Here is a 13,877-nt window from a genome sequence, read left to right as displayed (position 1 = left end):
CTCCAAGAATCCTCAGGGCCCCTGGAGAGGAATGGAGGAAAGTGCTGGGTGGGGCTGTCCCCAGAATGTGACTTTCCAGTTCCCATTGCCTGTCTGGCACAGAGTAGGTGTTCACTACATACCTGTTGAATGCATGAATGGATAGATCAGGGGTCTGCTATTGCTACAGATTGGCTGTGTGACTTGGGCTAGTTTGTTGCCCTCTCTGTGTCTCAGTGGCCCCCTTTATAGAACCAGGAGATGGGGCTGGATATTCCCACTGAGCCTTCTAGCTCTGGATCCAGGTCTCTCCCACCCTAGTTGCAGCCCCCAACCTCCCTCCCCAGTTCCCACCAACAAATCCCAAATGGAGGGAATGCAACAAGCCACACAGAAGGGTGCAGAAATGGGCCTTTATTGCCAGGGGCAGGACAACATGTGTAGAGGCTGCTGTTCTGACTGTGAGGAGAAGGGGTATCTGGGAAGGTCCTTCTGGTGGGACTCAGGCTTTCACGCTGGTTAGGTGGTGGCAGCAGCTTCCCGGAGGGAGATGCTATAAGGGGGTGGGGCAAGCCACTGGGAACCAATCTGGAATGAGACCAAGGGGGTTAGGACATTTGCTGCTAGGCTGCCCTTACACCCAGCTGTCAGTCATCCACTGGGCACTTGATGGGACCCAAGTTGACCTGGCTCCAGTGTCCCAGCTCTTTCCCACAATACCCCATGTGGTTTAAGTCCTGGGAAGAAGAAACTGGCATCTGTGGTTTGGGGTCTTTCATTGGCACCTGGCACTGACTCATCTTCATTCCCCTCACCCTCCTTCAGAACAAGGGTAGATGTGAAAAGATTGATTGAGGCCACTACTGGAGCCAGGTTCAGGGCCCAATATGTGATCAGAATCATGGATATCCATTTGAGACCAAGGTTGGGGCTCATTCTGTGACCAAGACTAAGGCTCAGTCAATAACTGGCATCAAACTCAGTCTATGACTAGGATCCAGGCTCAATCTGGGGCCAGAATCAGAGTTCAGTGATTAAGGCTCAGTGTTCAGAGTGTGACCAGAATCAGGGCCTAGCCTGGGATGGGGGCCAGGGCTCAATCTATGACTGAAATGAAGGCACAGTCTTCTAACACAAAAAGAAGGGAAGCCACGCTTGACTTTTACTTCACCATAGGCCCCTGTGCATTGGGGCACAGAGTCTGGCTCCTCACCAGCATGCACCACAGTGGTCCTCCTCATTCGTCCTCTTCAGATGAGGGTTTGTAGCTGGGTTTTGTGCTGAAGATTATCTGAAGAAACAAAATCAATAGCAGGCCTTAGTCTCCGCCACTGGAATTGAATAGAGACCCGACTCCAAAAGATGCCGCTCTCCAGCCGGTAACCTGACAGTTGTGGGACCCCAGGGATGTTGCTCCACCTCTCTGAGCTTCAGTTTGTTCATCTGTAAAGTGGGTACAATGACAGTACCTGCCCCACAGGGTTGTTGCAAGGATCCAGTGAGATAGTGTGTACAGAGCACAAAGTGACTGCCTAAGGGACTGGACTTGTGGCTATTTCCTTTCTTCTTCTTCTTTTTTTTTTTTCTTTTTTTGAGATTGCAGTCTCACTCTGTCACCCAGGCTGGAGTGCAGTGGCATGATGTCGGCTCACTGCAATGTCCGCCTCCTAGGCTCAAGCAATCCTCCCGCCTCAGCCTCCTGAGTAGCTGGGACTCCAGGTGCATGCCACCATGCCTGGCTAATTTTGTATTTTTTAGTAGAGATGGGGTTTCACCATGTCACCCAGGCTGGTCTCAAATTCCTGAACTCAAGTGGTCTGCCCACCTCAGCCTCCCAAAGTGCTAGGATTACAAGTGTGAGCCACTGCGCCTGGCTGACTTGTGGCTATTTTCATAGAAGGGTCACCTCCAGGGTCTTGACAGCTTTACTTACTCCATTTCTCCCCAGCAACCCCAGCCATGCCTGTAGACCCAAAAGCCAAAGGGAGCCCCCAGGTGTCTGTGGAGGGGAAGCCATGGCTCCCAGTTTGCTTAGGACAGTGTGTCCTTCTGCTTCTCCAGGGTCCTCTGACCAGAACTGCTTATGGGGTGGGCACAGAGCTCCATGCCTGCCTCAGAAGGTCCCCACTTCCCCATTGACTTACCGATGACCTGCTGAATGACATTCACATCCAGGGAGTGGATGAAGATGCGGATCAGTGGGCATATCTGACAGCGGAGAGAGGAGGAAGAGGAGGGTCAGGAGAAGGAGGAAGAACAGATCATTCTTCTCAGCTGGGAACAAATTGCTTGCCACCCACAGATGAGCTCATTTCTAGGGATCTTAGAACCTTTGAACCTTAGGATTTTATTTTGTTTTATTGTATTTTTTTTTTTCTGAGACAGAATCTCACTGTCTTGCCCAGGCTGGAGTACAGTGGTACGATCTCTGCTCACTGCAACCTCCGCCTCCCAGGTTCAAGTGATTCTCCTGCCTCAGCCTCTCAAGAAACTGGGTTTACAGGCACATGCCACCGTGCCTGGCTAATTTTTGTATTTTTAGTAGAGACAGGGTTTCACCATGTTGGCCAGGCTGGTCTTGAACTCTTGACCTCAAGTGATCTGCCCACCTTGACCTTCAAAAGAGCTGGGATTACAGGCATAAGCCACCGCGCCTGGCCTGAACCTTAGGATTTTAGAACAATGGGATCCCAGCAGTCTTAAATCTGGAAACCCTAGGGCGTTAGAATCCTAACACCTCAGAAGACTGGAATTCTAGAACCTCAAAAATCTACAGTCTAGATTGTTAACATTCCCATGTTGAACTTTGGAACCCTGGAATTTTAAAGGGTCAAATGGTGCCCTGAGGCATTTGCCCTGAGGTTGTAGAGCAGAGTATCTCATGCTCCTGTGTGTACACAATTCCCCGCAGATTGCAATTCGGCAGGTCTGGGGTGTGGCCTGAGATTCCGCATTCCTATCAAGCGCCCAGCTGAGGCTGAAGCTGGTGGAGGATCGCTTTTGGAATATAACTAAACTCCGGTTCAGTGGGTCACAGAGCCATCCGGAGGATTTTTCTTTTATAAACCCACATTCCTGGGTCCCCTTCCAGAATGACTGATTTAGAATCTCTGCAACTTTGGGCCTAGTAATCCTGCACATGGTACCTATGGTTTTGGATGATGCACAGATGGAAAAAAAATTAAAACTATTTTATAAGTCCATTGATTGTATGATATGTGATATTAATTTTCTATTTATGATAGGGATATAAAGTTTTATTTTTAAAAATAAATGCTTCTAAAGAAACATATTTAAGTAAAATTGTGTTGAAGATGTTAGCTACAAAAGCATATTGGTAGTGCGTGGATATGGTGAGAGGCTCAAGTTTGGGACCTGGCAATTTCAGCTAATGTCAGGCCTCTGCTCTCCCCTGCTACCCACCAGGCTGATTAGTAGAGGAGGAAGCTCCAGCTGACCTCCTAAGGAGAAGCTTTCACCTCCGAAGGAAAAGTGCTCAGAGGATACAGCCAGGCCTGCAAATTCCCCCACCTGCCCCCACCAGGCCTGGATCTGGGCTCCAAGGAGTGGGAGACTCACCTCCTTCTGCAGCAGGGAGGATACGGTGCTTTTCAGCGTGTTGATCACGCTATTCACAAACTTGTTGATGATTTGGCTGTGTCTGGAAAACACAGGGAACTATTAAAGTCTGGTCAAGTGGGCAAGAGATGGGGGAACTGCCAAGAAGTTGGGGGTGGTGCGGGAAATACTGTGGAGTCAGATAAACCCCAGGGACATGGAGACACTTTAACAGACAGAGCCTCCCATCCACATGGATCATCACTTAGACTCCCACATCTGACCAGCGGCTCACCCCAGTGCCTCATGAGGTTCTCAGCACAGAGACCTTATTCGTTCACTCATTCAACCCGTATTTACAGAGCACCAGCTATGCACCAGGAACCTAGCTGGGCCCTGAGGATACCGAATAAGTAAAGTACAAACATCCCCTAACCTGGTACCTAAACATTAAGGGTCCAAACATACCCTGATGTGGTACCTAAACAAATCTTGCCAAAGTTGGCTCCTCCCACCTTCAACTCTTAGTACAATTGCCACCTCCTCAGGGCACCCCTCCCTGACTGCTTACCTAAGAGAGAGCTTTGCTATCACAGTGCCCAGTTAAGGGTAATGCTTTCTGCAGGACTCATTTCCCTGGAGCGTTCTTTACCGATGGACTGAATTTGGGTTGGATTGGATCCAAAGTGCAAAGAAAAGCGCTGAGAGGATTTGGAGCTGTAGAGTGGTGTCATTTCACAGATGTGGACACAGATCCATGGCAGCTTAGCTTTCCCTTGGGTAAGCTCCGCAAGAACAGGGACCTTGTCTGTCATCACCAATCAGTTCTCCAGAGCCCAGAATGGTGCCTGCCTGGCACATAGCAGATGCTGAATACACTTTTTTTTTTTTTTTGAGACAATGTCTTGCTCTGTCACCCAGACTGGAGTGCAGTGGCACGATCTCGGCTCACTGCAACCTCTGCCTCCTGGGTTCAAGCAATGCTTGTGCCTCAGTGTCCCGAGTAGCTGGGATTACAGGAAACCGCCACCACCCCTGGCTAATTTTTGTATTTTTAGTAGAGACAGGATTTTGCCATGTTGGCCAAGCTGGTCTTGAACTCCTGACCTCAAGTGATCCACCCACCTCAGCCTCCCAAAGTGCTGGGATTACCGGTGTGGAGCCACCGTGCCCAGCCTCAATACATTTTTGGCTGAAAGAATGAAAGAAGTGAACATACAATTAAATATATATTGAGAACTTGTGACAAGTGCTTTAAAGGCAAGAGTTAGACTCTTACGAGAGAGAATAGGAGGAGCCCTGGGAAGGCCCTGAAGGATGCAAAAGTCCATCAAAGTGGAGTGAGAAGAAGGTGCTCTAGGTAGCCAGAGCACCCCAGGCAAAGGTCTTAAGCTGGGAAAGAGCCTTGAGAAACAGCCTATCTGAGACACGGCACAAAGGCCACTGTATCTGGGCACAGTGAGTAAGGGGAGGGTGCAGGGATACAAGGGTGGGGCCAGATCAAACAGAGCCTTCATGACCATGGGGAGCACTTGGGATTGAACCACAAGTGCAAAGAAAGACCCTGGGAGGATCTGGAGCCGCAGAGTGGTGCCATCTCACAGATGTGGGCACAGACCTAGTGCAGCAGGATGGCGTCCCTGAGGCTACTTGGGAAGATAGCACCCAGCCAGGCTCCAGCCTCTGAATTTATACCCCCGCCTTCGCAACTCACATCAGGCTATGGAAACTTTCTTTGGTTTTCAGGGGTCTTTGAGCAACCTGGGTTCAGATCCCTCAGTGCAGGGCGAGTGGAGTGTCCTCTGCTCATGGCCACAGGGGCTGAGAGCTGAGGACCCAGCCTTGCTCCTGGCCAAGGCCAAGTAGCCCCAGCCCTCAGCTTCTGGGTCATTCATCCTCTCCCAGCCATCGGCCAGCCTCACTCTTTCTCCTTCCACTCTCTTGCCTGAGTCAAACCTGCTCTTTCAGGCACAGACCTTAAGATGTAGATTTTGTGGATTAAAAGGGATCAGTGAGTCAAATGGAGAGGATTAAGTTTTCAAGATCTCCTTTCAGGAAATTTCCACTGGGTGGAGGATGATTTGGGGACAATCTGAAATTAGAGCCCGTGGCAGGCACTTACTGTCCCCTCTCCCTCCCAACTGGAGGCAAGAAGGTAAATATAATTTTATCGTTATTATTATTATTATTGAGGGACATTACATAACAATAAAGTGGACAATTCTCCAAGAAGTCATAACAATCCTAATGTGCATGCACCTAACAACAGAGCTCCAAAGGGTATGAAGCAGAAACTGACAGAGTTGAAAGGCAAAATGAACAAATCCATGATTATGGTGGGGAGCTCAACACTCCAGTCTCAGTAATGGAGAGAACCAGCAGGCAGAGAGGCAGCATGTTCCAGGCTGCGTGCTAAATATTTGTATTTTCTCATCTGGACATCTCGGAGGCCTATGAGTAGTTATTATGAACACCCCCAGTTTACAGATGTGAAAACAGGCCTGGGTCAAGTTGGTGATAAAGTTACAAGTTAGTGGCAGAGCTGATGTGTAAACCAAGGTCAACATGACTCCAGAGCCTGAACACTTTCACCACTAGGCCTCCTCTTAGGTAGAGGACTAGAGCTGAAATTAGGGGTCCTCAAGTTCCCTGAGAGCCCAGCTCTACTAAGATGAATGGGACTTACTTGTCCAGCAAGGAAAGTGAGATGCTGGTTGGGTCACTGGCGCATTCTCCCAGGACGGCAACAGGCTGGTGTGTCTGGGGATCAGTTTCAATTGTGACTGCGGTCAGGAGGTCCAAGGAGGCTTTCAGGTTGATAATCTGGCCAATGATGGGCCTGCGGGAAGTAAGATGCACAGTGAACAAAGTCTAGAAGTTCCTGCCTGTTGCCCAGTTGGGTTCCTCCACCTGTGTGGACATGAGTCAGAATGTCTATGTGTAATGTCAACATGGCCCAGGTAATATCAACATGGTCCATATCCTCTATGAGATTTACATGTTTATATTAGGGGCTTCTTCTCCTGGCCACTTGGGTTTAGCTCATATGAATTTTTTATACAACATTACACTAATAAGTAAAATAATAATAGTTAACATTTATTGACAACAATTTATGTGTAGGTACTTTAAAAAAGTATTTTACCTGGATTCATTTATTACTATCCCTATTTTCTGAATGAGGAAACCTTGGTACAGAGAAGTTAAGTAACTATCCCAAGATCTCATAGCTAAATAATGGGTGGCATCATTAGTGCATGTAGTTTACAGAAGTGCTTTCACACATGCTCATTTCTTGTCTATCTCCTTTAAAATTAAAATTTTTTATTTTTTGTGAGACAGGGTCTCACTCTGTCGCCCAGGCTGGAATGCAGTGGTGCAATCACAGCTCACTGCAGCCTCGACCTCTCCGGCTCAAGCAATCCTCTTGCCTCAGCCTCCCAAGTAGCTGGGACTACAGGCGTGTGCTGCCACACCTGGTTAATTTTTGTATTTTTTGTAGAGACAGGGTTTTGTCATATTGTCCTGGCTGGTCACGAACTCCTGAGCTCAAGCAATCCTCCCACCTCAGTTTCTCAAATTGCTGGGATTACAGGTATAAGCCACCACTCCCAGCTAAACTTATATTTTGCACACACGCACTTTATTATACACTGTGTATTATTGTATGAATTTTTCTGTAATGGTCACTGCAACTTAGAGAGAATCTTGAGGGACAGAATAATGCTGGAGGAAATTTTGCCAAAGAATGATAAATGTTTGTTTTCTCAACTTTGCAAATTTTAAAACCAGATAAATGTCATGATTTCAAAACTATATTCAATGGAGCATTGTTTTTAAAAGACACTTGCTTATGGCCAGAGTTCTCTAGAACACTTTAAGGGTTAAGATCTTAGACCCAGAAGGGTTCTCTCACTCACAGATTGGGAAACTGAGGCCCAAGTTCACCCAGCAGCGGGAGGAGGTGCCCGATTCCCAGCTTGGGCATCCATCGGCCAGGTTGCACTGCCTTTCCCAAATCTCAGATTCTAGCACATACTCACCCGGCCACAGTGACATTCGCGGTGACAGGGAAGCTCAGGTTAAGGCCTTTGCCATCATCGATCGGTTCAGCTTTGACATCCAGTATGAGGGAGTTGCTGATTTTCAACCTGTGTGAAACCCACAATTCACCCTTGTCACTCCTCATGACAGCCACTTGCCAAGCACTTCCCTGGGCCAGCCTTGAGCTGAGCGTTTGGGTCTCGTCAGCCTTGCCTTCTTTAGTCTTCACTATAGCCCTGTTCAGAGGTTTGGCACAGCACACTGAGGCTCAGGCTGGTGTGATTTTCCCCCAGATTCCTAGGGGAGTAAGTGCCAGAGGCAGATTTTGAGGCCAGAACTATCTGACTTTAAAAGTTCATGAGTGGGACTGGGCACGGTGACTCACGCCTGTAATCCCAGCACTTTGGGAGGCCAAGGCAGGCAGATCTCCTGAGGTCGGGAGTTCGAGACCAGCCTGATCAACATGGAGAAACCCTGTGTCTATTAAATATACAAAATTAGCCGGGCGTGGTGGTGCATGCCTCTAATCCCAGCTACTCAGGAGACTGAGGCAGGAGAATCGCTTGAACCCGGGAGGCGAGGCTGTAGTGAGCCAAGATTGTGCCATTGCACTCCAGCCTGGGCAACAAGAGTGAAACTCCATCTCAAAAAATAATAACAATAATAATAATAAAAGTATACGAGTGGATCCACTGCCTGGGGTTATGTGGCGAAGACTCCAGTTCCCTTCCCCTAAGGGGATCTGGGCTTTTACCCCCAGTTATATATGGAAAAGGAAAGTTTTATTCCTTGGAAAGGGACTTTGTGTACCAGCAAACGGGTAGAGGTAAGGATGAATATAACCTTCACCCTGACCCTGAAATTAAAGAACGCGGAAGCCCGAACCCATAAGATGCCCGGATTGACTCTGTAGCCCTGCCTCTAATTTACTCAAGCTCTGGTGGGTCTGGCCTCGCTCAGACCACCTTGGCTCTGTGGGAGGGGAATAAGGCTTGTCCATCTGTCTTTCATCTTAAACTTACCTCCTCAAAGATATGTTTTCCCTTTCCTTAGAGCAAAGATCTCCACCCTGAAGCACCAACTCACCCAAAAATATCCGTGTTAGTTGGAAGCAGCTTAGAAATGACATTGTTCAGCAATTTCTCAGCTTCCTGGGCCTTCTGCTTGGCCAGTTGCCAAGCACTGGATTTCTGAAGCACTCCTAGGTCGACCTTCAGTTTCTCAAGGATGCCTGCCAAAAACAATCGCCATTTTGTGTCATGCCCCACTTACGAAGTAGCTACGATGCTCCAGGTACCGGGTAAGACTGTTTGCCTATGTTATTTCATTTAATCTTTATAACAACTCAGTGAAGTAGATATTGTCACTGTCTGCTTTTTTATAGCTAAGGAAATAAAGGCTCTAGATGGTTAAGAAACGTGTCTAGCCACACAGCCAGGGAACTCTTGTTTCCTCCATACTGCCTCCGCACTATTAATAATATATACTGATTATATATCAACAGTGCAATCAACCAGTTGGCCAGGCAATTGCTATTGATTGTACACCAGTGTCTAGGAGTGACTTAGGGGTCTATTGTGCTAAGTGAGATGCTCACGTGAGTTTGAAAAACTAGAAAGAATGAGAGAATACACTCAAGCAATGAAAAATCTAGAATCCAGGAGAAAAAATGGCTCCAATCCATGAAACTGGAAAATGAGAGTCCCAGAATGACAGCTTTGCAGCAGGCCCACAAAGCAATAATAATAATAATTTTTTTTTTAACTTTAAGTTCCGGGATACACGTGCAGAATGTGCAGGTTTGTTACATGGGTATACATGTGCCATGGTAGTTTGCTGCACCTATCAACCCGTCATCTAGGTTTTAAGCCCCACCTGCATTAGGTGTTTGTCCTAATTCTCTCCCCCACCTTGCCCCCAAGCCCCCAAATGGCCCCAGTGTGTGTTGTTCCCCTCCCTGCATCCATGTGTTCTCATCATTAAACTCCCATTTATGAATGAGAACATGCAGTGTTTGGTTTTCTGTTCCTGTGTTAGTTTGCTGAGGATGATGGCTTCTGGCTTCATCCATGTCCCTGCAGAGGACATGATCTCATTCTTTTTTATGGCTGCATAGTATTCCATGGTGTATATGTACCACATTTTCTTTATCCAGTCTATCATTGATGGGCATTTGGGTTGGTTCCATGTCTTTGCTATTGTAAATAGTGCTGCAATAAACATATGTGTACATGTGTCTTTATAGTAGAATGTTTTATATTCCTTTGGGGATATACCCAGTAATGGGATTGCTGGGTCAAATGGTATTTCTGGTTCTAGATCCTTGAGGAATCACCACACTGTCTTCCTCAATGGTTGAACTAATTTACAGTCCCACCAACAGGGCAAAAGTGTTCCTATTTCTCTACAGCCTTGCCAATATCTATTGTTTCCTGACTTTTTAATAATTCCCATTCTTACTGGTGTGCGATGGTATCTCATTGTGGTTTTGATTTGCATTTCTCTAATGATCAGTGATGATGAGCTTTTTTTCATATGTTTGTTGGCCACATAAATGTCTTCTTTTGAGAAGTGTCTGTTCATATCCTTTGCACACTTTCTGATAGGGTTGTTTGTTTTTTTCTTGTAAATTTGTTTAAGTTCCTTGTAGATTCCGGATATTAGACCTTTGTCAGATAGATAGATTGCAAAAATGTTCTCCCATTCTGTAGGTTGCCTGTTCACTCTAATGCCAGTTTCTTTTGCTGTGCAGAAGCTTTTCAGTTTAATTAGATCCCATTTGTTAATTTTCCATGCTCATGGATAGGAAGAAAAAATATCATGAAAATGGCCATACTGCCCAAAGTAATTTATAGATTCACTGCTATTCCCATCAAACTACCATTGACTTTCTTCACAGAATTAGAAAAAAAAACTACTTTAAATTTCATATGGAACCAAAAAAAGAGCACATATAGCAAGACAATCCTAAGCAAAAAGAACAAAGCTGGAGGCATCATGCTACCTGGCTTCAAACTATACTACAAGGATACAGTAAGCAAAACAGCATGGTACTGGTACCAAAACAGACATATAGATAGACCAGTGGAACAGAAGAGAGACTTCAGAAATAACACCGCATGTCTACAACCATCTGATCTTCAACAAACCTGACAAAAACAAGCAGTGGGGAAAGGATTCTGTATTTAATAAATGGTGCCGGGAAAACTGGCTAGACATATGCAGAAAACTGGAACTGGATCCCTTCCTTACACCTTATTAAAAAATTAACTCAAGATGGTTTAAATACTTAAATGTAAAACCCAAAACCATAAAAAACCTGGGCAATACCATTCAGGACATAGGCATGGGCAAAGACTTCATGACACCAAAAGCAATTGCACCAAAAGAAAGCAATAATTATTATAGGAGGAGGACAAAGTGTCTTTATGATAGGTCTCTGGAGAACAGGGGGATGGGAATAAATGTTGTGACTGGGTGTGGTGGCTCACGCCTGTAATCCCAGTACTTCGAGAGGCCAAGGCAGGAGGATCACTTGAGGCCGGGAGTTCGAGACCAGCCTGGGCAAAATGGTGAGACTCCACCGCTACAAAAAATGTAAAACTTAGCCAGGTACGGTGGTGTGCACCTGTAGTCCCGGCTACTAGGGAGGCTGAGGTGGGAGGATCAGTTGAGCCCAGGAGGTTGAGGCTGGCAGTGTACTGTAGCTTGGGTGACAGAGTGAGACCTTGTCTCAAAAAATAATAAATGTCATGATAGATACAGGATGATGCTCATGAAAATAATTAAGTATATATGAGAAGAAAATAATTCAAGTGAGAAACAGCAGGGCAATTACTAACTTAAGGAAAAACAAAAGACTATACCGTATAAGAAAAGAGATGTAATCATAATATTGTAACTTGGCTCTGTAATGGACAATATCTACCTAGTTATAATGATTCAGAGAATGACACTTTAAATAAAATTGGTGATATAACTACTTCTGATCGTATAATTCATGAGGTGACTTTGGTTTAGACATTTCTGTCTCTGGGCCTCAGTTTTCTCAGCTGTGAAATTAGAGTGTGAGTCCTTTCTGCATCTTTGAAAGTTACCTAAGCCCTTGACAAGGTTTGAAAGGCAGCCATTTGCAGAAGTTACCACCTCCTACAAAAACTGTTTTTGATGTGCTGCTAATGTTTCCATAAAACAAAAAGAAAGCCAAGTTATTTTAATAGGTTAGCATAAAAAGGAGGTATAAATAAATATAAAGGTAGGTAGCTTTACAGATACCAAGGCTAGGTAGGGATAATTTCCTTAATTTTCACTGAATTAACACAAGTCAATAAAAGAATATTAAACAACCCAAAAGAAAAATATGCTAAGAATATAGACAAAATCCTCAAGTTAAAATATGTAAGTACATAGTAAATATATGAAAAAAGAAGAGGGCTCCTTCATAATTAGAGGAATGCAAAGTGAAATAAGTTATAGCTTTTCATCTGTGAGACAGGCAGAATATTTAAAGTTGTGCATACCCAGTGCTGGAAAAGGAGTGGGAAAAAAGGCACTTTTGTAGACTGTTGGAGAAAGTGTTAACATAGGAGATTATTTGTCAACAGCATAGTTTTTGAACTTTTGAAATCCCACTTGTAGGAATTTATCTTATGCACATTTATCAGGATATAATATGTAAAAGGCTATTCATTGTGGCATTGCTTGTTTCTAGAAAGATAAACGAATGAGTCAGGAATTGAATAGCCACTTTTCTCAGTAAACCGCCCATAAAGAGTAGCCCCTGGTGGCAGCCTCTGGTAATGCAGGCATAGTGTTTAGGAGGCTAATTTAGGTGACACTGTTCATCACCCTTGTTGATTTACCTTTAAGAGTATTGTCAACTGTCTCAAGTCCCTCGTGAAGAACAGGTTCCAGCTTATCCACGACATTGCTTAGGTCATTGCCAAGATTGTCAAGAAGAGACTCTGAGGTCCCAGTGAGCACGCCGCACAGGAGAACAAGTTTCCAAAGCTGAAGCATCTTTTGTCTTGACACCTGGACAGTCATGGGAAGAACAGGAGTGAGAATTGCCCAGAGGGAAATGGACTCTTCAGTGAGTTCCCATCACTCTTAACATTTAGCATTCCATTAAGATAGATGTGGTTATTTCCTATTTTACAAATGGGCAGCCAAGGTCAGAAAGTTACAGCAACTTGCCCGGAGACACACAGTCAGTGAGCAGAGGAGCTGGGATTTGAAAAGTCAGACTTGACTCCAAGCCCATACTCTTGACACAAAGTTCCTTTTCATATGCTGTCTTCTCTGCCTAAAATATTTTTCTTCTTTACTTTTCCACTTAGGTCAATTCCTACATCATGCCCTCTGTGAAGCCTACTGTAGGCCCCTTCCCAGATTCTAGGTTGGAGGAGTCCCACCTTGCTGCCTTCATTATCCTGATCAAGGTCTTGGATAACACTTCCCTGATGATTTGACCACCTTTCCTACCAGGCTGTGAACTCCTTAGAGGAAGGACTGTGACTTATTTCACTGTCGAATCCTCAGGCGTCAGTAAAAAGCCTGCACCTAGTACAGTACAGTAAACGAATAAATCTTTGTTGAATAAAAGTATGAACAAATCAATGGAGACCACCTCATGACCCTGCATTATTCATTAGTTTGACACTTATTTTAATATAATCTATAGATCTCTAAATTTACTCTGATTTGCCATTTGTCTTGACACCCGGACAGTCATGGGAAGAACAGGAATAAGAATTGCCCAGAGGGAAATGGAATCTTTAGTGAGTACTCATCACGAACTTGCCATTTAGAGCACATTTAGAGATATATTGATTATCTCTGCTATATTCAAAATATTAGCTAACCCAAGCAATCCCACCCCTCTGCCTCTTGCCCCCAAAGCCTTCCAAAGACCACCATGTGTGGTGCCACTGGGGGGAGCACGCCACTCACGGGTTTAGAGGAGGATGCTCGTGAAATCCTTGCCCCCCTGCACGGTCTGCTGGGATTCTGCTGAATGGTGGCAGCTATTATATGGTGGAGATGGGATGGAAGGCTGCCCACAGAAGCAAGCCTTGGTTCTGGGATCATCCAAGGACACTCCAAGGAAAATAACCCCTCTCCAGGATGAGCAGAGAGAGAGATTTCCAACTCAAAGGTCACCCAGGATGCTTGAATTGAAACGGATGGCTATGGAGAGGGCTTTCCGCCAAGACTAAGACCAGGTCCTCATGGAGCCTGCAGCTACCGAGGGGGTGGTCCTTGGTCCTTGTGGGTGAGGACTGGGAGAAGACTGA

General features: G+C 45.5%; 1 protein-coding gene across 1 annotated transcript; it reads right to left on the bottom strand.

Annotated features, from left to right (window-relative positions):
- Positions 1-366: 366 nt before the first annotated feature.
- BPIFA2 (BPI fold containing family A member 2) lies at positions 367-13,584 on the bottom strand. The gene is made up of 9 exons (XM_003814727.5): positions 13,534-13,584; positions 12,444-12,615; positions 8,668-8,812; positions 7,581-7,688; positions 6,224-6,376; positions 3,559-3,640; positions 2,124-2,187; positions 1,193-1,270; positions 367-567 (listed from the first exon to the last, which is right to left on the bottom strand). The coding sequence occupies exons 2-8, from the start codon at positions 12,598-12,600 to the stop codon at positions 1,230-1,232; spliced, it is 750 nt and encodes a 249-aa protein (XP_003814775.1). The 5' UTR covers positions 12,601-12,615; positions 13,534-13,584; the 3' UTR covers positions 367-567; positions 1,193-1,229.
- Between the last annotated feature and the right edge of the window lie 293 nt (positions 13,585-13,877).

Source organism: Pan paniscus, chromosome 21 (genome assembly GCF_029289425.2).
Source record: "Pan paniscus chromosome 21, NHGRI_mPanPan1-v2.0_pri, whole genome shotgun sequence".
NCBI lineage: Eukaryota > Metazoa > Chordata > Mammalia > Primates > Hominidae > Pan > Pan paniscus.
Note: the sequence above shows the minus strand (reverse complement) of the source record. Positions and strands in the feature narration are given on the sequence as shown.